General features: G+C 38.2%; 1 protein-coding gene across 5 annotated transcripts in view; it reads right to left on the reverse strand.

Moving 5' to 3' along the window:
* Positions 1 to 23,946, reverse strand: part of RASGEF1B (RasGEF domain family member 1B) — a 570,403-nt gene that overhangs the window by 119,319 nt on the left and 427,138 nt on the right. For 4 of the 5 annotated variants that reach the window (XM_067035910.1, XM_067035912.1, XM_067035913.1 and 1 more), the window contains one exon: positions 22,979 to 23,062. The exons of the other annotated variant lie outside the window; for it this stretch is intronic. In XM_067035910.1, coding sequence (XP_066892011.1) covers positions 22,979 to 23,062 — 84 coding nt within the window. The remainder of the gene's footprint in view (positions 1 to 22,978; positions 23,063 to 23,946) is intronic. 5 annotated transcript variants of the gene reach the window in all.

A 23,946-nucleotide genomic window follows, 5' to 3' on the forward strand; every position in this document is an offset into this window, starting at 1 on the left:
GTCCAGATGAACAGGTTAGACACACAGAATCAGCACATGCACCTACACCCTAAATCTACCTATTCTTTCTTCTTTTTGCTTCTTTGTTTAAATTTTTATTGGAGTATAGTTGATTTACAATGTGTTAGTTACAGGTGTATAGCAAAGTGAATCAGTTATACATATACATATATCCATATGATTCCTTTTTTAGATTCTTTTTTAGATTCCTTTCTCATATAGGGCATTACAGAGTACTGAGTAGAGTTCCCTGTACTATACAGTAGGTCCTTATTAGTTAACTATTCTATATATAGTAGTGTGTATGTGTCAATCCCAGTCATCCAATTTATCCCTCCCTGCCCTTACCCCCTGGCAACCATAAGTTTGCTTTCTGCATCTGTACTCTATTTCTGTTTCTACATATTCCTAATGGAAAGATTGAAAGAACATAAAATGTCATGATTGCCCTTTGTAAGAAAATGATATCAGCTCATAGATTGGCACCAATGCTTGGTAAAACCTTGGACAAGGTGTGAGGGATCCTGGCTCCATTCTCTGTTTCGAAATATAATATCAAATGCTGCTCCTTGTGGGTTTGGAACTGGTTTGGGAAAAAAGTTTATCACCTTCCCTCATACAAATTTTATCCACAAGATAATTTGAAATTTCTCCTGTTTAGTTCTCCGTCCCAACATAATAAGAAAATTACTCTTTCTAGCTAGGTTTTCCCCAAACCCCTAAACTCACACCAATTTTCTCACAAAATTACACCAATTCAGTATTATCAAATTATATGAGAGAGAAAACCCACAGGTGTAATTAAAGCAGCAGAGGCAACTCTGAATTCGAAGTAGCCTTTCTTTGAGTGCTTTGCCTCAAAGATGATACGCTGATGTAGCCAAACCACCTATGAAGTAACAGACAGGGTTTTAGTGTTTATTCAGTATTACTTAGAAATGATCATAGGCCTACTTTACTCAAAGTTTAGTTCTGAGAAAATGTGAGATGGAGTGTATAAAAGCATGTTATTAAATTTTAAGCAATTAACAAATAAAATTACTTCCTTTTTCTGGAAGGTCAAGTAAGCAAAAAGGTCTAGTGAACAGAATAGACTGGAATATCACAGACCTGGATTCAAATCCTATATATTTGACCCTAGGCAAGTCCCTCACCACTCTCTTTTGGTTTCCTTATCTGTAATATGGTAATATTGATGTATATTTCATCAAGGTTAAATGTATTCTGTATTAATAATGCCTTCTACATACACTAAATTAGTGAAAAGATTAAATGATGTTTGTAATGTGGTCTTAATGGATATTTCTGTCTTGTTTCTGAATTAAATAGGAATGTCTCTGGTGTTTCATAGTGAGCTATGACCTCGCTATTGTTTTTCAATATTATGTAAAAATATTCCTGAAAAATCTTCCAAACAAAATATACAAAATAGAATTGATTTTATCTCCTTTCTGATATTTTATTTCTAGTTATAGATAATATAAATCTCTGTTTAGAAAACCCCAGGAGAATCAACTAATAAAACATTAGAATTAATTTTTTTAAAAGTTCAGCATGGTGATCAGATTCAAAATAAATATTCCAAATTCAAAAGTTGTTCTATGTATTTTTATTTATTTATTATTTTTATTATTATTATTTTTTAAGTTGTTCTATGTATTAGCAACAGCCAGTTAGGAAATATGAAAGGGGAAAAATCTCATTTATAAAAGCAATAGAATATATAAAATAATAACAATACCTTTGATTAAAATTCATGTGGTACCTTACATAAGGAAAAAGTATAATTTTTTCTGATGGAAGAGAGAGAATATTGGAACTAGGAGCTATTCTTTATTCTGAATGTGATGAACAAATGTGATAAAGATGTCAATTCTTTGACAAAGTAATTTATAGTTTTAATGTACTTTTCATAAAGTTTCAAAAAAATTTTAAAACATTTCCAAAATAACTTAGAAAAAGTGATGAGGGAATATCATAAGTTACTCTAAATCTACAAAAATCAACATCTACCAAAAAAGAAGAGACAAAGTTCACTGGTTCTAATACTTATGAGAACTTGATATGTAAAAAAGTGAGTGACACATCCTAACAGGGAAGGAATTAACTCTCCAATGATGACATCAGAACAAACTGGATAATTTAAAAAATAATCAACATAGCTATTCATGTCATACTACAAATTAAAAGTCATTCATCCCATAATTATTTAATATTGATGCCACAGAAAAACTGGAAAAAATGAAAGGTGATAATGCTGGGTCACTCCAACACACACACACACACACTTGTAAACATAACCATATAGAGACAGAGATATACAGCTACAGATATTTACTTAAATGTGGAGAAGTATCATAATAGTACAACTGTATGTGAGCAGACTTCCTGGTTGTGACAATTGATCGCCTGGGTTGACCCAAGTGATCTGCTTGGACAGAAGGGGTCCTCTCAAACATCACTGTATTGTATGTGTGTCTAATACCACACATTTGGTTAAAGAAAACGTCTTTCCCAGACAGAAGACTGTTTTTCAGTCTCAGTTTTGTAAGTTGCTATTTCCACCTTCTAAATTCTCACAAACAAAATTAAACAGCCAGTAGGGGAAAATAATTGTTTAAAAATATGACGGGATTATTTGTATTAATTATGTAAGTTTAACCTTAATAGTAAACCTGGGCTATCTTACCCTCTCTTAAGACCCATCCTTGCCCAGCGACACATCCAACACAAACCTAATTCCACAGCTTGAAGAGTAATGTATATACTTTATTGAACATGGTTTTATTTGGTTGAAGGGCAGAGGTGGCAGCAAACACAAGGTTTCACTGCATGAAACACGGCAAAACATACTAAAGACCCTCTTTGCTTATCCTTCCCATCAAAGCCTCATCAATCAGAGTAGCTTCTCTTCTCCCTTCTCATCCTGTCCCCAAAACTGTAGTCCATTCTGGCTATTTTTCTCTTCTCTCTGCTGCCAAGTGTCTCCAAATTCTTGCTATTTTCATAACTCACCCCCTTCCATCAGTTATCTCCATATTTTCACATTTAAAAATATATTTCCATGCCTTTTCTCATCTACATTAATTTAGCCTGTATTCTCCCAACCATGACTCACTCCAATTAGCTGAGATAAAGGCTCATCATTCCCTCTTATGAGTAGAGAAATGGGGACTGGAAAAGAGAGAAAGGGAGAGATGGAAGGATTACAAACTTTCATGGTTTAATATAATTTCCTTTTATCTCTGTCATACATATAAAAAGTCAGTATAAAAATACTAAAGTTCCAACAGAAAATGAATAAAGGATATGAACATACATAATACAGAAGCAGAAATATAAAAAAAGAAATGGATATAGGAAAAAATCAACCCCACTAGTAAACAATAATGAATGAAAACATACCATGATTTAACTTAGCAAAGTTTAAAAATTATAATAGTCAAGCTGATGGAGGTATAGTGAGGTTAATATTCTTATATAATGCTGGTAGAAATACAGACTGAACAATCTTTTTGAAATGCAGCTAGGCAGTACATATTGTGAAATTTTAAAAGTTTCCAACCTTTGCCATTTCTAGGAATAGTTATAAAGAAATAATCAGAGAAACACACACAGATCTCTCTATAATTATGTTCATTATTTATTTTAGCATTATTTATGACAAAAGTTAAAAACAACCAGAAGGCTCAGAGTTGGCTTGTTGTAAAAATAATTTAAGCTATAGTGATACACTCAAAGCTCACTTATTAAAAATCAGGATTTAAAAAACCTATGTAATGATGTTTAAATATTCATGCAATAATATAAAGTTAAAGGTTATTGAATACTGCATATGTTGAATAATCTCAGTTATATAATACAAATGTATGCATAAGTAGGAAGAAAATACACCAAAATATTAACTGCAGTTCTCTTTGGATTGTGGAAATCTTTGTTTCCTTCTGACTGTCCCTGAATTTTCCAAATTACCAATAATGAGGAAGAATGAGAGAGTATTACTTCCATAATCAGAAGAGTTTTTTTAAGAACCAAGAAAAAACATCCAAGTTCTATTGTAGATAATCAAATGTGATTCCTGTTTGTCATTAATTGATATTTCAAACTCATGGATGAAACTAAAAGACAAAATCCCTTATCCCTGGGAGAGACTTTCTTGAGGACAGAATATAATTCTCAGGTTCCAGGTAACTTGATAAAGTTGGGGAGAATTAGAGAGAGATGTGGAGAAACAGAATTATATTAATAGAGTATAATGTGAGTTGTATGGTTTCAGGAAAAGTCTTAGTTCCTTGTTCTAAATGATAAAGTAGGCAATGAATTATTAGAAGCAATTGTTATCGTATTTACATTTTCCTATTTGTCTGGCACAGTAGGTTTCTAAAAAAGCTCTTTCTAACAGAATACCTCCACAATTTGGTCAACAAATGGTCACATTTTTCTTTGATATTTTTGGGTTGTTTTTATCATTTATGTTTTTTTTTCCCCTTGCATGACCATGGACAAATCATTGTTGGGCACCTGATGCTAAGAATAGGATTTGATATTGACCAGATACGACTGCTTAACATACAAGCCTTCCGGCAATTACAAACGGGACACTGTATCTTAAAGCTGAAAGCTAATGTTGGAGAATTAACTCGGTTACTTTTTAAGATCATAGCTTAACCAAATCATCCATTCTTTACCCCTGCCATCCACCTTGCAAACACGCGTTAGTCACCTGGAGGAATTAGGTAAGAAGATGAAAATAAGTAACAATAAATCCATCTTCACTGTTAGAAAACCATCTTAGAGTCTGCTCATTCTTAGAAAGTCCAGATGCCAGTATTTTTATGGATAATATACACAGATTTCTTCTGATCATTTAACATATCTCATATAGTTATGATTTTAAAAAGAACAAGAACAATGTCTCAGGGGATTCTCGGGTTTTCCTATGGTATTCTAACTTTAGGGTAGTTCCAGAGCTGAACATTCCTCCAAGCGCCAACAATGCCTCTGGGGAACCCCTATAGCCAAACATGAGTTCAGAGTGTGTCTTGGGAAATAGCTTCTACCATTATAGAACCTCTAGTCCACTCCATTCCAAGGTGGTCATGCTCCTCTTTGCTCAATCAGGGTGATTTCAGGACAACACATAAGGCAACTCAAGTCATGTGAGTGACTACACTTTTTGGAGTTTACTTTAAAAAAAACACTTTCATTATAAAATATATTGCATATATTTTTAAAGGGGCATGAAATCTGTATGTACAAATAAGAAACCACTATTAAGAAATAGTTATAAAGGAACATCCGTATGACTATCGAGTGCAGTAAGAACATTGCCAACACCCACAGAAGCACCCTGTGAAGACTTCCTTGTCCCAAGTCTCCCCTGAGTTCATTTTTCCCAAGCACTCCCTCTTCGGCCCCAGCAGGGATTCTTGGCCAAAATTTTATCAGCACTGAAGTAGTGTTAGAAAGTCATTCCAAAAATCGTCCTTACTGTACAGTACGTGACACTATTTTGACATTTAATAAAAAGGCTGCTACTATTTTAAAAGATTTCTCTATTGATCATAGGAAATGACTGTTTTCCAGGACATAAAAGGCATGTATGTTCTGGAGAATAGCTTGCTTTAGCAGTTCAAAAAAATTTCGTCTTGATTTTTTTAATGATTATTTCTAAAGGGATATTTTAAGCAATTTGCATTTCCCCTTTCAAATTCTGTTTATATCATTTAGCTGTTGGGCTCTTAGATTTGTCCTATCAGCTTCTATGTATGTGTGTCTATGAATATATATATACATACATATATATGTATATATACACACACACATATGTGCATTTGTATGAAAATGAATGTTTGTTTTTCTCCTTCTGACTTACTTCACTCTGTATGACAGACTCCAGGTCTATCCACCTCATCACAAATAAGTCAGTTTCATTTCTTTTTATGGCTGAGTAATATTCCATTGTATATGCTAACACATATATATGGAATCTAAGAAAAATAATGTCATGAAGAGATTAGTGGTAGGACTGGAATAAAACACAGACCTACTAGAGCATGGACTTGAGGATATGGGGAGGGGGAAGGGTAAGCTGTGACGATGTGAGAGAGTGGCAGGGACATATACACACTACCAAAAGTAAATTAGATAGCTAGTGGGAAGCTGCCACATAGCACAGGGAGTTCACCTCTGTACTTAGTGACCACGTAGAGGGGTGGGATAGGGAGGGTGGGAGGGAGGGTGACACAAGAGGGAAGAGGTATGGGAACATATGTATATGTATAACTGATTCACTTTGTTGTAAAGGAGAAACTAACACACTATTGTAAAACAGTTATACTCAAATAAAGATTAAAAAAAAGAAAGAAAATGAATGTTAACTCTGTCTGCCATATTTGTAACAAATATTTTCCCCAGACTGCTGTTTAAGAAGGCACAGAAATTCTTAACTTTGTTTATGTCATAGATTGTATTAACTTTTGCCTTCATGAATTTTCCAACAATTTTAAAATAATTTGAACAGACATTTCTAAACTTATTCACGAAAGTAAAGGGAATATTATAATGAGTCCAAGGTACTCATTACCCAGCACAATAATTGTCACCATTCTGCAATTCTTGTTTCATCTATTATCTTCCATCCCCTCATTGTTCTTTTGCTGAAGTATTTTAAAGTAAATCTCAGACATAATATTATGTCACATGAGAATACTTCAGAATATATCTCTAGCTGATAAGAGCTTTTCAAATAACAACCAACACACCCATCAATATTGACAATAGTTCCTTAATATCTAATACCCAGTCGGGCTCAGTTTTCTCTAATTAAAAAAAAAGTGTCATTTCAGAATAGAATTTTTTTTTTTTTTTTTTTTTTTTGCGTTATACGGGCCTCTCACTGTTGTGGCCTCTCCCCGTTGCGGAGCACAGGCTCTGGACGCGCAGGCTCAGCGGCCATGGCTCACAGGCCCAGCCGCTCCGCAGCATGTGGGATCTTCCCGGACAGGGGCACGAACCCACGTCCCCTGCATCGGCAGGCGGACTCTCAACTACTGCGCCACCAGGGAAGCCCTAGAATAGGATTTTTGAACCCAGATTCAAATAGGGTCCATGTGCCATATTTGGTTGATATGTCACTGAGGTTTCCCCTCCTTTTTAGATTCCATGCCCTGTATTTATTGAAGAAACTGGGTCATCTGTCCTAAGGAACATCCCATTTTCTGGATTTGGATGACTGTATTCTTGTGATGTCATTTACCACATTCCTCTATCTCTTGAATTTTCTACCAAGTGTACCAAGCGATAGTTGGATCTACAGATTTGATAAAATTCAGGTTCAATTTTGGGCGACATAAGGTACTGTGAACCTCCTTTTGCATCATGTCATGGGACACAGGATGTCTGAACACTCCCCCACTTTTAGCGATGTTAAAATTAACTACTAATTGCAGTGATTGTAAGCCTGATATATCCTTTATAAAATTCCTAATCAACGTTTGAGCTAACATTTTTAATGGCCATTGTTACTGTTTTCTAGATCCATTAGTGCGCTAGGGCTCTGATGCACTTAAGCTTAGAAGGCCTTAATCTTTTACAATATCAGATCACTAAATATTTTCTCAGGACTTTACTGTGTGTGTGTGTGTGTGTGTGTGTGTGTGTATGTGTACTTAAACATTCAAATCTTGAATCAACCTGAAATTCACTTCAGTGTACAAGGGAAATGAGGATTTAAATTGATTTCTTCTAGAAAGGATGTGTTCCAAGGAGGTCTTCAGACAAGTAGTCACCACGTGACACCACATAACTAGCAATGGAATTTCTGACTGGCTACAGTGCTTCCCTAAGGGGATCCCAAACTGTTTTCCAAACAGTTAATAATTTTTCCAATACTCTTGGTGTCCTGGCATTGGAACGTTGTTTAGAAAGAGATTTCATTACTTACAGAGACAGTAGGACTCAGACTAAGAGAGTATCTGAGAAGGTAGTGGTGCTATTACATTTTCTCACAGTAAGTAAGTACTTCTATACCAGAACGGAAAACTAAGACTTTTGTGAGTACTCAGGGTTTTGCTCAATCACTAAGTTTTCAAATTTTGAAAATGTCAGCTTTTTATTTCCATAAACCCTCATCTTGCCATTGAGGGAAATAACCTTGAAAAATCTGTACACATGACATAATGACTCAAATTTAAGCAGAAGTTTAGTTATACTTTATTTTCTTCTTCTTTAAGAAAAAGAACAGTCACCTCTTTCCAGATATTGGCACCTGTCTTCTTAAATTGGCAGAAATGAAACTTATTGGCAGGGTAACTATTTAGTTAATTTTTTTTAACTACTGTAGGATAAATGGTATTAGGTACTTGACTTTAATCAGGAATAAAAAAGCTATAAGGCTTTTCTCAATGATTTCCCTGACTACGAAAATATCCCATTCAAACTAATGCTAGGCTAATTGTGCAAAACTTTTAATCACTTTATCTCTTTGTTCAAGAACCATCCACAGAGCCCAACTGCTTAGAGTCAAATTCCAATTCCAATTCCCAGTTCCATGTTCTTTCATTACGGATCACCCACCAACTAGCCATCCTTTCCCCTACCACTCATTCTTCAGAGTTACTCTTCAATATTTTCACTCTAGTCTATTCTCTGAGCCTATTGTGCTTTTCTACTTGCTAATCCCTAATCTGAACACTTTTACAATTTCTTTTACCCAGTACAGAGTCTAGCTTTTTTTTTTTTTTTTGCTACATTAAGTCTTCATTGTTGTGCTTGGGCTTTCTCTAGTTGTGGCGAGCAGGGGCTTCTTCTCTTCGTTGCAGTGCACGGGCTTCTCATTGCAGTGGCTTCTCTTGTTGCAGAGCACAGGCTTTACGCACGTGGGCTTCAGTAGTTGTGGCACACAGGCTCAGTAGTTGTGGCTCATGGGTTCTAGAGAGCAGGCTCAGTAGTTGTGGCTTAGTTGTTCCTCAGCATGTAGGATCTTCCCAGACCAGGGATTGAACCTGTGTCCCCTGCATTGGCAGGTAGATTCTTAACCACTGCATCACCAGGGAAGTCCCAGAGTCTAGCCTTTAAAAAAAAAAAATCCATACATATCAAGTTTAAACTTATCTACAAGCATTTGCTTGGTGGTGGCCTTTGTAGATCTCTTTGTTCTTTAAATATGCCTCTTTAGAAACAAAATGGTATAGTTTAGCATGTAAGTTTTTTTCTTTTACTGTTTACAGTATATTTGTTATGGTTGTCTAACTAGATTGTAAGAGCAAAAGTAGTATGCTACATAGGACTTTATTTTTAGATCTTATTAAAATAAAATTCTTAAGAATTTTTAAAGGATCATTTTGATGATGTGCTTATCAAATCCACAAATGGCATAACCATGAGAGTGTGGTAGATTTTAAAAAATGGACACAATTGTCATGTTTTCCTTTCCTATCTAGACTCTTTGTAAAGTGACTTTTGAAGCTCTTCTCATCAAGATATGGAGCTTGTTTCTCCGCCTTTGAAGGTTTCTGGCCTTAGAATTGTTTTGGCCCACAGAATACAGGGAAAATTATGGTGTCCCTGTTCTGAGCTGAGGACTCATGCTGCCTCTCTTGGTTTCATTTGCTTTCTTGGGACCCCTCTTCTGACATGTGGACAAGAGTAGGTTAGCCTGTTGGAGAAACCATGAGAAACCATGCAGAACAGAGACTAGCCTTTTCAGCTGAGGTTCTTCTAGACTCACCAGCCCCCAGCTGACCTAGCAGCTGATCACATGTATGAGTAAGCCCAGTCAAGTCCAAGAACCACTAAAGTGAGCCCAGCCTAAGTTCAGACACATAGAATTAGAAGTTAAATTGCTTTTTAATCCACTAACTTTGAGATGGCTTCATAGATGGCAACATTAATGAATACAAAGGGTAAAAACTTTTACATGGCAGAATCTTGATCCTAGAAGATTTTAGCATTCTACAACCATAAACTACACTATTGAGATAAAATATACCTGATTTAAGTACAAAGCTTTAAATTCAAGTTCAAAAAAACCAGCTGTGTGAATAGAGGATAGCAGAGATATAGCTTACCAACATATATGCAGAACACTTAGTGGCTTTGGTTGACCACAAGCATATGACTCAACCTTGTGTTTCCACTCTTACAACAAAGCTTATATGATTTTATGCTGTGTTAAATGTATAAGGCCCCAAAGTGGGGTTTGTCCAGAGGACAATGATCATGATGCTGAAGGGCCTAGAGACCATCTCACACAAGGAAAAATGGAAAGCAATGCAATTGTGTCTCTATTAGAGCTACTGAAGGGGTAGAGTGGATAAGATAACTGCCTTCAACTATTTGAAGAGCTAACATGTGGAACATGTTATCTCATTAAAAATTAGGATCTATGAATAGAAGCTATAAGAAGGCAGATTTCAGGGCATCATAGGGAAGAAGCTGAGTTAGAGAGGCTGCATGTGTATACTGTTTAAGAATTCAAACTACACAGTCAAAGCTGGGTCTTCCACTTGCCAGCTATGTGATGCTGGGCAGTTGCCCAGTTTCCCCATCACGTGTAAAATGGAAATGATAACAGTACCATTTCATAAAGTTGTGATAAAGATTAAATAGGATTTTTGAATACAAAATGCTTAGCTCAGTGTCTGGCATAGAGTAAGCACTCAATAAATTTTATTTATTATCATTAATAATAAGAGCTATTTAAATATGACATGAACTGCCCCAGGAGGTGGAAAGCTCCCTCTAAATGGAGATATTCAGAGGAGATTTGGCAGGTATTTGCAGGAGAGATTTCAGCATTAGATGAGAAGTTGATCTAGAGGACATTTAAATTAGCTTCCAGTGCTGAATAAGTCATTCTATATCCCTTAAGACAGGATAACTTCTTTAGTATCTCCCAGAATACTTAGCACTATATTTAATAAACATTTTTGATTATATAAGTGTATATTTTTCTCATAGTAAGAATCATTTCATGCTAAAATGAAGTTGTGTGAGAATTCTTGATTTGTTTTTCATCTCTTCTCCTCTAAAAGAAGCATACCACTAAATTTTATTTTTATGATTGCCATATTGACTAAAACTAAAGAGTACAAATTTTAGTGCTACAAATTCTCCATTGTGGGACATTTAAATTGGTATATTCAAAGCTCTCATCTTTTCACACTTGGTATTTCCCTATCAGAATGCGTAATTTTAAACTGGTCAGATATTTTTAAGGTACAAAAGGCTGAACTTTCTTTGGTAACTGACCCGCCATCCAAAGTCCAAGCTGGAGCTAGTAACTATTTTTCCTTCCCATTGTACAGACAGCATCTGGAAACACTGACCATGATCACTCTTGCCTTCTAAAGGCACTGCGGCCACTTCTAACTCCCACCGCAATTCTATTTAATAAAATAGATCTGGTTGATTTACCTAAACAAGGTAATATGTCTATCTCCTCAGTTATCTCATTGCTACCAGTTAAGAGGAAGGAATTCACATAGGCCAGGGTGCTGTCTTCATGGTTTCCAAGTGATAAAAATCTCCCCTTTATTATGATGAGCTTCAGCATAGTAATCGGCATTAATCATCCGTGAGTAGCGTTTACTTTCCTCATTAATGAAAGTTTAGAGTCAGGTACACTAGCCAAGAAAATCTTAAAATGTGTAAGTGGGGAGAAGAGTTCTAAATTGTGGGTTTGAATGAGCTCTGAATTCCGGGTTTGCGGTGAAATGGACAAGGTCTTCATAGGCACCAACAAGATTTTGGGGCCATCCAGTCCTGGCGTGTGCATGCATTGTGCCACACCCAGAAGAATACAAGATAAGAAACATGCTCCATTACCAAGAGGAGGCAGAGCTACAAGCAATTTCAACAAAGTGAGAGCAGTGCTATAATAGGAAACATATAAAGCACAGTTTAACTCAGAATAGAGGTTGTAGGAGGGACAAAAGAGAAGTAGAAGTAAACTGTAAGACAGATTTTTAAAAAGAGAGGGGATTAGGCAGGACCAGGTAAAAGGAACAGCATGCACAATGCAGAGTCGTGAAATAGACTGTCGTGTAGGATTTGGGGGAAATGAGCAAAGAGAGCTGAGGCGAGAGGTGGGGGAGTGTTTCACATGTGCCTCCCTAGACCATTCAGAGAGATGCAGACTAGCTCAGTAGTCAGTGGAAAGCCATTCCACCTTTTAGTCAAGTAAGTAACTTGATCACATTTGCAATTTGAAAGGTTAACTCTGTAGTGATATTGATGAGGTACTGAAAGAATAGGATGAAAGTGAAGGTAGGGGAACCAGTTAGAGGGTCCCTTAGGAACCAGATGAGAGATGAGGAAAGCCTTAATTACAGCAATCACAATGGGGAAGGAGAGGGTGAGATATTAAGGATTTAGAGCCATCCCAGTTGGATGGCTGACTGAAAGGATGAGGTAGGGGGGAAGAATTATGGATTATACCCAAGAACCTGGCTTGAATTGCTGGGTAGAAGGTAGGAACATTCACTGAGAGAGGAACAGAACATCTGTAGAGGAGGGGAATCAGAAGACCAGAAAGAGGCGCTGACTAGTTTAGTTTCAATCGTGTTGAGCAAATGAAACAAGAAAATAAAGAATATTGCTCAAGGAGAGAGAGTTGTTTTTTTTTTTTTTTTTAAGTGCACCAGGAATGGAACACTGGGAACACAGAACGGGAGGTATTATTGAGGGAAGATGAAATAGCAAAAGAGACTGAGAAGGTCAGATGAGAATTCGAACAGTCAGCTCTCATAAAATCCCTCAAGAGAGGAACAACTTTCGAGAAGAGGTCAACTGAGTCAAGTTCGAGAAGAATTGAAGTGTACTCTGGGTTTAGCAGTTAGGATTTTCCTATTGACCTTGGCAAGATCACTTTCACTGGTGCAGCGAAGGAAGGAAACAACTTCCATGCCACAAAGCATGAGAACATTTTCTCTCTCTCACTCTCTCTCTTTTTCTATTTTGTTTCAATCTCAACATGTCTCTTATCACTGATTCTCTTTGAAAGTCCTTAGTGTAGAAATTGCAGTTTCTGTCTTTTGCAAATGAATAGAGCCTTTTAAGAGTTGTTCTGTAAGTAAATGTCTTTTAAGGTAAAGTTGAATTTTTTCACTAAGCTGTTCGTTAGAGAGGTTTCAGAAGGCATTTAATGAAAAGCAGCCTGAACCCAGGTAATCTGAAAACAGTGATCTCAGATAAACAAAATGAGAATTTCTTTCCCTTTCTTTTTCTACCACTTCCCCCTCCTCAATAACCAGCTAAGATATGGAAAGAATTACGCTTGGTGCTTTGGGGACATAAATAATGAATAAGGCACAATTCTGCCCCCTCACAAGGAGATTACAAGCTCCTGCAAAAAGGCAGACACACAATCAGCCAACCCTAAAGTAAGGTAAGCTGAAAAAAACGTTCATAGCAGTAAAAGCAAAGTTCTATGGGGGCCCAAATGTAATTCCCCATCTCTCATAAAACCCAGGAAATGACCTTTAAAAACATAGACACAATCGGGGAGTTCATCGCACCACTAATTACCTCCCTACTCTTCGGACCATAAACTTTTATGCAATCTGCTCTCTGTTCACTAAAGAGAACAGATGCCTTTATTTTACCAGGCATCCAAACTGCCTACCTGAAAAAGGCATTAGTGGCAAGTGGAGATTTCAGCTCTACCCTTCCTTGTCTGTATGGTGATTCTTTTGTTACACTGAACTTTAATAATACCACTTTGACCCTTTTCATTGAGAGTGTTAAAGTTCTTAAAATTAAATGCATTGCCTCATGGATTAGGTGAGTACCAAGCCTCCTTCTTCCAGAGGAGATAAACTGGGACACCCAAATACATGGAATGGCTTCTGAGGAATACTATTTTGATCTGAGTAACCTCATGGTGTTATCTTTGCAGTTCATACCCTCTTTAAAGTCCTTTGTAAAGCAACTGCCTTTACAGGGGCAACCTAACGCTGCATGCTCACACATTATTTCCCACTTGTGCAGGGTTGCTATTTATAATGGGCCTTTTGGAAAATGAAAATCTAATGTTGGTTAACTGTAGCCAGAGTGACCCATGATATAAGCCAGGTCATACTTTTTTTTGGCATCCTTTGCATCCTCTCAGGAAACTTTGATTATATTTCAACTAGGGATAAAAAAGAGATTGTCCAAATAAATTTTTTTTTAAATCTCTCCAGCAGGTGGTTAAGGCATAGGTTCTTAAGTCAAGCATGCCAGGTTTGGGATGCCAACTGTACGGTTTGCCAGTTTGTGACCTTGAATAAGTTCTTTACCCTTTCCAGGCTTCCTTTGTAAAACGATTTAATGAGACTGGATATTAAGAACTCAGGGGAGTGTTTGGCACAGAGTTCTCAAACAATGCAAGCTATTATAATAATGATTATTGCTGTTATTGTTTATACCCAATTGCCCTGAATTACTGTTTATAGCACACGCCTCACACTTGGAAGACATTCAATGTCTGTTTATTTCTTAGTGGAAATAAGCAGCTGGCATAGAATGCTTAGAATGCAATATTTCCAAGAGGAGCTTCCTTTGGCTTTCTCAAGGGTACCCCGAATACTGAGAAGGTAGCAAACTACATAAATTCTGCATTAATTCTGCTGATAATTCTGTAGTGCTATGTCTCAGAATATAGTGATATTATATTTTTCTGATCTATGTGAAGAGATTACACACATACTATGCCAATCTCAGGTCATCTTTTTTCCCTGTTTCCAGGTGGGACAAATTAAAGTTTCTTTTTTGGTCAATCACAGAACAGGCAGTATTTTTACTTAGCATTTTTCCATCAGAAGTTCCACATGTTTATGGCTCGGTCCCCAATAGTAAGGGTCTGGTGATTACGTGCGTGTATGTGCTGTTAACAAGACATTTATCTCATATTTAAATTTAAACATCAAGTACTTTGCAGTTGGGTCATACATATTGTATCATACATTTCAGCCTTTAGAGATAAGCTGTAAAGCAAGATCAGAGAACAAGAATGATTTTTAAGTTTGCTATTTCCCATTTTTATAGTGTATAAGCATCTACCTGTTTCTGAATTAATGAATTTTATAAGCCTAATAAAATATATTCTATAGATATTGTCTCACTTATTTCCTGTAGGCTTTGGGATCTGGAATTGAATATGTTTCTGTGCTTACAGGAGGACATAAATTGAACTGCCATTGGTTTAATCATATTTGTTCAACCTTATTCCAACTCTTTGGAGCTTACGAAGTCTTATTTATAGAGTCATCTTGCCTGTTAGGAATGTTAGGATGGAAAGACTTCTTGCCCTTGTGTGTCAGGCTGCCTTTCTTACCCAGTTGAACTCTTACCAATGGACCTAATGTAGTAAATTTCAGCCTAGGTTTTGGTTGAGTGGTAGTGAGATCCAGGAATCTAAATTTAGGGGAAATATATTTTCACCTCTAGTTACTTGATACTTATAGGACAGTGCTAATGGTATAGATTAAAATGTTTTCTTGTCTTTTGTAGATATAGTAGCCCACTCACATAGAATACTATTCAACAACCATTGTGAGCAAGGATAAGAAGATGAAGATAGCTGAATAACAAACTAAAATTCCATATTCATGTAACCATCAGTGGACAAACACTACCTGCCTACTGTGTGAATGTCATTGTGTCAGGCATTTTGGGGGAAGAGATGATGGGGGAAAATGACATGGACTCTAACGTGGGGTAGCAGTAAGAGTCCTGATGATGTTGATGTTTTAGAGGGTTAATTTACTAAGCCAAAATAATGTGTTATTTTATGTTAATAAAAGGAGAGTTGATCTAAAATTAGGTATGAGGTAACAATTCACTTTTCCCATAAAATCCTGTGTAACTGAGTTACAGCAAAAGCTGAAACCCAAGATGATTCCCTAGAGCCCCAGGGAATCCATACCTGCTCCAGATGATGAAAGAATAGAATATTATGCTAAATACATGAAGATATTTATACATATTTCCAAACTAATGACAGCTCCTACATACAATAAGTATCAATAGAAACGTTATTTGACTAGATAACGGGTTCCACGACAGTGCTTGAATTGAGTATTTTCAGTAGAAATTTGTTTGCCTCAGTTCTAAGGAGAGCTTCTCCAAAATTCAGGATATGATAGATATCTAGGTTTACTATGTTAGAGCTCAAAGATGGGGTTCTCTGCTGAGCAGAGTTCTGTTCATCACCTTATCCTCAGAACCAGAAGTTAGCCTCCTTAACTCTTCTTCCCCATCCAGGCTTGATTTGGAAGACAGGTGTCAGCAACTCAGCATTTTCATCCCTTTAACTGATATTTACTGTACCAGGCTCTGCCTTCTACCTTCACTGGATCCTAAGTGACTTCTCATAGGGCATGATGCAGCCCACTTTCTCCCCTGCTTTAATTGTGTGCTAGGATATCACTGCAGCTACTGTACCAATGGCCAAACTAGTAGACAAGGTGGAAGTTGATTTCTGTCTCAGGCAATAGCAGTCTGAAAACAAGCAGGCAATGGTTCTATGTTGTTTCTCTGCCATCCTCTCTTGGTCTAAGGTGGCTATTTCAGCTTCTGCTACCATATTTGTATTCCAGCCAGAAAGTGGGGTCTGCCTTTCTTATGAAGGGCACGACTGAGAGATTGTATACAACACCTCCATTCATACCCCACTAGCCACATTCTCATCATATGGCCACATATAACTGCAAGGGAGGCTGAAAAATGTGCTCTTTAGCTGGGTGGACATATGCCCAACTAAATCCTCCATTATCTTAGAGGAAGAAGAAAATTGACTCCTTAACCTGAAAGTTTCTTTCACCTTGTCACAAGAAGGCCTAGAAGAAAAATATTTGGCTTAATGTATTTTGCCTCAGTGACCAGAAGCTAAATGTATAAAGAAAGAGATCCAGTAAAATCAGGGGCACTCACCCTCAAAAAATTATGTTTATCTACAATTGTAGCAACTATAGTGGATTCCTGTGCTCAAAATTATTATTATCTTTTGATTATTCTATTCCTGACTTCTGGTATTGTTTTTGGAAGCAGCAGTAGGCCACAGAGTAGCTTGTGGGTTGGCTTCCCCATCTTCCTGGGTCACTTAGAGCCCTAAATATTAAGTCCCAAGCTACTTCTCATAGAATTGGTGCTGTCTATTCAGACGCAGCCATGATATAATGAGGTAATGTTCAGTGATTCAGGCCATGACTTAGAAGACTATTCTTAAAATGGCCCTTGTTGGCTAAGCTAAATTTTCCTTTGGTAAGAAAAATTCTCCAGTGCTAAAAGAAGCTAAAGATCAATCTGCAAAAAGGGACACCTCTGTCTGTTGTCTTCCCATAGATGCCTCCCAGTTTTAAAATAGAGCAGCTCTATATTTTGTTGATTCTGACTTCACCAGTTCCTTTCTTTTTATCTGCTGTTTATCCAGTTACTTCCACCTAGCTCCTCCAGTTTCCCCTTCACTCACCCAGAAATACAGAAGGCCCAGGGAGCCTCGATAACTTTCTTAGCCACCTTTCCATGTAATAACACTGCTATCCTGCAAAGCTGTTTATCTCCCTCCATTTCCTTCCTGTAAAATCAAATAATGCATTAAATTTACATTTCTTTAGACTGAGGACAAATTTACCTGTCACTTAAATTCTATGGAGAAAGGTAGGTTGGCACAGCCATGGTCATGGGCAGCTCTTAATCCAAAACAGCTCCCCCTACTTGTGTATTCTATGCAGCTTTCAGAGGTCAAGGCACTTTATTGGGTCATTTTTTTTCATTTTTTTTTTTTTTAAAGTCAGAGACTTTATTTTTCAGAACAGTTTTAGGTATACAGAAAATTGAAAATAAAGAGTTCCCATATGTTCTCTCATGGCCACCCAGTGTCCCCTGTAATTAACATCTTGCCTTGGTTAGGTGCATTTGCTACAGTGGAGGGGCCAATATTGATACATTATTATTAACTAAAGCCCATGGTTTTCATTAGGTTAATGAATGTTCAGAATCCCCAGTTCTCCTTCCAGTGAGATGATCCAAAATGCTGTCTGTTGTTTTCCATGCAGTTCCATCTGTGTCTCTTCCTTCAGGAACCATAGCTTCTTAGTCCTTGCCCTGCCACTAGCCAGCCATGTGGACACTCCCTGTCCCTGGTTTGCCAACTGTAAGCATGTGGATGGCAGACCAGGCTCCCTCCCCCAACATCTCCCTGGACTACCTCTGTTTTCTTTGTCTACTTAATCTCTGTTTGGTCATGGCCTTCTGGGGCTGGGGGAGTGGCTCTCTTTCCTCGGATTTTTTTTTTTTTTAAACATCTTTATTGGAGTATAACTGTTTTACAATGGTGTGTTAGTTTCTGCTTTACAACAAAGTGAATCCATTATACATATACATATGTTCCCATATCTCTTCCCTCTTGCGTCTCCCTCCCTCCCACCCTCCCTATCTATTGGGTCGTTTTGACTTGGCATGAGCTGCGCAATGCTTTGCTGAGTTGGACTAATACTTCTCTCAGCCCTCTCTCCTGTCTTGTCAGTAGCACCAGTGAGAATGTTGTGGGAGAGCCTGGAAGTCGAATTTTATGTCATCTTCCAATGTTACCTATCTCCCTAAATCCCTGCTTTTGTTTCCATCATTATTCTCTAATTCCCTTTCAGTAGTCCACTTTGAATCTGCCATTAATTTATTGAAATTCTCCAATCCCTTTTGCATTTACTGTTCACCTGTGCACCCTCTTGGGGGGAACATATTTACTGCCATATACATGAAAGTACTCTGTCTTAATTCATTCTCCAGAGTCAGAGTATCTCTTACAAATGACAAAGAAAGTCCTCTACTTATAACATTGTGGCATTTGGGGAAATAAGTTCATCCTGAGTTTTCACAACAATATTTAGCTGCTGCAAAGTCAAGAAAGAAAAAGCTGCCAGGTCATCCCCAGGAAATCCCAAGACACATATTTTTATCATTTGCATTCTTATTTACATAAATTTGTATGCTCCATTCAAAAGGCACTGATTCCAATTATGTAAAATAAAACAGGAAACTCTTCTATGTCTGAGAGTGGATAATCACACATCCCAGGCTTGCTTGCTGCCCAGAGTGATTTCCAGGGCTTCTCCCCTGAAAAGAAGGGAAGTTTCCCTCCTTTATTCCTACCCTCTAATCATAACCACTAATGAAAAGAGTTATCATTTAATGGTAAGATTGGAGTTGGCTCCAAAGTATTCTTTTTTTCTATTATGAGCTCACATTGGAATCCTCTGTTTTCCAACTGGTGTTTTCTCAACACCTTTCCTCCTCTCCACCACCTGTAGGAAGGAAACACTGGTCCTTGGTTCAGCTTGGGGCACCCTAATTTGGGTGGTAGAAATTGCCTCTGGGTCCAGCTTGCAGCTTTTTACCCAACAGAAAGTTTCTTGGCAGTGAGGAAGAGAGTTTGGATTCTGGGCAGATTAACCATAGGTTGTAATTATCCACCCCCAATACTGCCTTCCATTGACCCCTATAATTAAAGCTTGACTTTCTTACATTTTTGGCATCATTTTCCCCTCCAGGTGGATGGATCTCAGAGCTGATTGCAAGACGAATTCATTAGAGTATTTTACAGAATGTGTGTTAAGCCCAGAAGCCAGAGCTATGGGGAGAAAAGAGGGCAAGAGTATCCTTTGGGAGCAGCCCCACTCACCCCAGAACAGTCCTAGTGTCACTGTGCAGAAAGACACCTACCTGCTCACTCCGCCCTGGCGGGGAGGGAGACCTGAGGAACACACAGCAATATATCATTGAACCAAGAATGGTCATGCTGCACTTGATCTCCTTTTGCTCTCTGACAAGCATTTCCCAAGTTACTCTCTACTGTTTATATACTGCTGTTAGTGTTTCTAATCAGGTCTAGGAAAACATCCAGTAAACTCAGGACTATCTATTGGATTGAAGTGAAATTTAGTCAGAAAAGACCCCTCCAGCGTTCAGGGACTTCTGACCTCAGTCTTTGAAACAGCTTCTTTCCATCCCCACAGAGTGGTGTTCTGTTTAGAACCTATATAAAGTCAAAGGAGGCGGGGCTGGAGGGGATGGAGGCCAGGGGATGGCAGTGAAATGGAGCTGTTACCAACACGTTTTGTGATGTTCAGGGAGTGTTTCGTTTGTTTGTTGTTTTAATCTTTGGGTCAAAGGATACTCCTCTTACTTGGAACTGAAGTCAGCAGAGGGGAAGTGCAGACCTTACTGAACCCGAAGTACAGAAAATCAGTCCCTAGAAGCTTGGGTTGCTCCCCTGCTACACCTGCAAAACCTCTGCAGGCTGACAGCGAGCAGGAGACTTCCTGTTCGACTGGGAGTTTGCACTCTGCAGAAAGCTGTCTTGGCAGGACTTGCTGCCACGGCAAAATTACTAGGAATTGCTGGGAAAATAGATTCATTTCCTTTTAAAAACTACAAAAGCTTCAGTTCTGCCCACATATACATAAGTTGGAGAGAAAAGCCCTATTGAAAGAACTTTTGTTTGTTTTTGACTTGTCTGGACAGTGACTATGTTTCATCTTAGTCGTTGGAGTGTGTGTGGTCCAGAGATGCACCACTGTAGCAAAGGATAGGAAGGTGGCTGCTATCCCAGGTAGACTGGCCCTTCAGTTAAGGTGTGCCTGGAAAGTGTCCTTGACATACTCACCAGAGTTTTGCCTCCCTTCCTGATGTAACAGGGAAGAGCCAAATCTGACTACATGTTGGATATGTTTATTTTACTTTAACCTTTTCTTTTCACTGCTTTGGTTCACTGAAAGATACTGTCTACATGTAATGGCCTGCCTCGGGGAACCCTGCCCCTCTGCCTAAATGTTAAACCAAAGTGCCTTTGTTGGGGGAAGCATCCTGACCCTGTCCACCTGTGGATGGCTGCAAGAAAGAAGAAATCAACACACCCCCTCCCCAGGCTGGCCATCCCAGGTGATATTTGCAAAACTTACGGCCTTTTTTTACTTTACTTCCTCATCTCCTGCCCCCTCTCTGCTCTATAAAAGAAACTGGCATCCAAACCCTGATAAGATGGTTTTTTGGAGACATTAGTCTGCCATCTTCTCCATCTGCCAACTTTCCAAATAAAGTCGTATTCCTTGACTCAACACCTTGTCTCCCTATGTATTGGCCTGTCGTGTGGCGAGCAGAGCAAGCTTGGACTCGGTAACACTGACATATAACACGCCCCAGCTCCCATTTCTTGGGATAAGCAAATTTAGCACGTGTTTCCTCTAAGTTTACCATGTGTATAGCATTTCATTTATTCATTCATTCAACTCATTTGCATAATTCATTGAGTATTTGGATACACAGTGAACAAAATGGGTTAAAAAATTCCTTGCTCTTGTGAATTTATATTAAATTGTTTAATTCTTTTTTTTAAAAAAATATTTATTTATTTATTTATTTATGGCCGAGTTGGGTTTTTGTTGCTGCGCGCGGGCTTTCTCTAGTTGTCGTGAGCAGGGGCTACTCTTCATTGCTGTGCGCAGGCTTCTCATTGCTGTGGTTTCTCTTGCTGTGGAGCACGGGCTCTAGGAGCATGGGCTTCAGTAGTTGTGGCATGTAACCTCTAGAGAGCAGGCTCAGTAGTTGTGGCACATGGGCTTAGTTGCTTCACGGCATGTGGGATCTTCCTGGACCAGGGCTCAAACCCATGTCCCCTGCATTGGCAGGTGGATTCTTAACCACTGCGCCACCAGGGAAGCCCTAAATTGTTTAATTCTGATGACAGCCCCGTGAGGCAGTATTATTATTATGAAGCCCTCTTTACAGGTGATTTGCTCAGTCACAGAGCCAGTGAACAGTGGAGCCGGGATTTGGACCCAGGCAGCCGGACGCCATTAAGCCCACACTCTTAACCATCCAGCTCCACACTCCCTAGTGGGACTGATGGGTGTGAGTTCAGGTTCAGAACAGTTGCAGTTCAGGCAAATACCTGTAATTTCTCTTCTGGAGGCAAAGTCATTCATTCCACAACATAATTTAAATAACAAATATGTTTGAAAGAGGTAATATGGTGGTTGGATTTCACACTAAGACGTTGAAGCGGATCAGAGTTTGCACCCCAAAACATGTCACTTTGGCATAAGGATTATCTTGAGCCGAAGGCAATTGAGAAATAGCAGGTATAGGAAAAGCTCTCTGCCCTCTCCCTTTCTGTCTAAAAGTAGAACATAAATTTCCCTTTGTAAAGGTAACATAAATTTGTAAAGGTGTCTTTCTTTCCCATACCAGGAAGAAGATGACTTTTAATCACTGGAGATGATTCTTATCAATAGAAAAGGTAGCAACGTGAGTTTGCATAACAAACCTTACGAAATAACACTTAATCTTCCATTAATTGTCCCCACATATTCACCATCTCACAATTTATGGCCCAGAGAAGCCCAAACCCCTTTTCCTTTCTCTTGTCACTTCTCCACAGTTAATCACTCTTTGTTAAAATGGTATATATGCCCCAAATACAATTGCTTCTTTGGGTCTTCACTTCTTTTCTATGAAGACCTCTTTATTCATAATAATAAATCTTTCCTCCTGTTTACTCACTTTTTTTTTTTTTTTTTAGTTTAATTTTCATCACCCCAGGTACTAAGCCTAGAAGAGAAGAGGAAAAAGGTTTTTTCCCTCTCCTACAATGTAAATGACTAAAAGCCACCTCTTTCTTTCTAATAAGTTCTGATAGGCGGGGAAGGTAGTCAAAGAGCTGAGAAAGCAGGGCACTGAAGGGAGTTCGGGAGGACATCATCAAAATGCAAGTGGGGAGAAGCTGAGGCCAGGGAATCTCAGCTCAATGTCACTCAGCTCAACATTTTGCCTAGGGCAAATGCAACTAGGGCAAACCAAATAGGTCAAAATTTGGATTTTTATCAGCCACTTTTATGAGATCAATTTGATTATGTCACCCAGGTAGCTCAAAACAAAAAGAAAGAACAGCCAACAGGCTCAAATCATACTGTTCAACAAGAAATTAATTCATTCTTACTTTGCCAATTGGCTTCTCAATTGGAGGGCTTGTAAAGCAGATTGGAGTAATGCTGTTGTACATTGAAGGTTTCCATTGCTGTTCCTATGAGAAAGGAAACAGAGAGAGATTTCAGGGACTTGACTGGCCTTTCTGCTGCATGAAGCCATTTCCCTGCTTCCCACAATAGTGCCTCAAGCACTTAACCGTAATGGTTGTCACTTGAAATACCTGAGTCAGCGTTTTTGCACAGGCATCTTCAGTTTGCAGTCTGTGCAAACTCATTTAACCTTTTACAGGGTTATATTACAAAACCTTTTATGACATTTTGAAGGAATGTTGACAAAAGTGCAGAATATTTTCAGCCTAATCTGTTAAGGCATCTTCCTAGAACATAGATTAGACTCTGTGAATCTTTTTAAAAAAAATAACTTTATTAATAGCTCATCTCATTGCATAAAAACACTGACCACAGTTAAACTTCTGGTTTTGAAATATCTGATCCTATATGGGGTACTGTCCAAAGTTCTCTATCTGCTTTTCAGAACACTCCAAAATGTGGCTCTTTTTCACTTTTTTGCTTTAGTTCCAACTCTGTCTTACAGTTTAACCTAAACCTCAAGCCACATTTGGCCAATGTGTTTTTCTTAAATAGACTCCAATCTATTCCTTTGTTTATACTGTTCCTAATTCCTAAAAGATCCTTTCTTCACTATCTGTCTATGACTTCCTACCTGTCCTAAAAAGCCCAGCTCAGATTCCCTAAGAAACATTTCTCTATATTCCTCCACTCTGGCGAGAGTCAGAATACATTTCTCCCTAACACAGGATCCACGTACAGCAAGTCCCCTACATAAGAACCTTCATGTTGTGAACTTTCAACGATGTGAACATGCGTTCGCATGTTCAATCATGTAAGTTAGTTCACGTGTCTGGCGTACATTGTCACATGCGTGCACCCTCTACAAGTGGTTGTGCTTTTGTGTACT

The sequence above is a fragment of the Kogia breviceps genome, chromosome 6, assembly GCF_026419965.1.
Source record: "Kogia breviceps isolate mKogBre1 chromosome 6, mKogBre1 haplotype 1, whole genome shotgun sequence".
Taxonomy (NCBI): Eukaryota; Metazoa; Chordata; class Mammalia; order Artiodactyla; family Physeteridae; genus Kogia; species Kogia breviceps.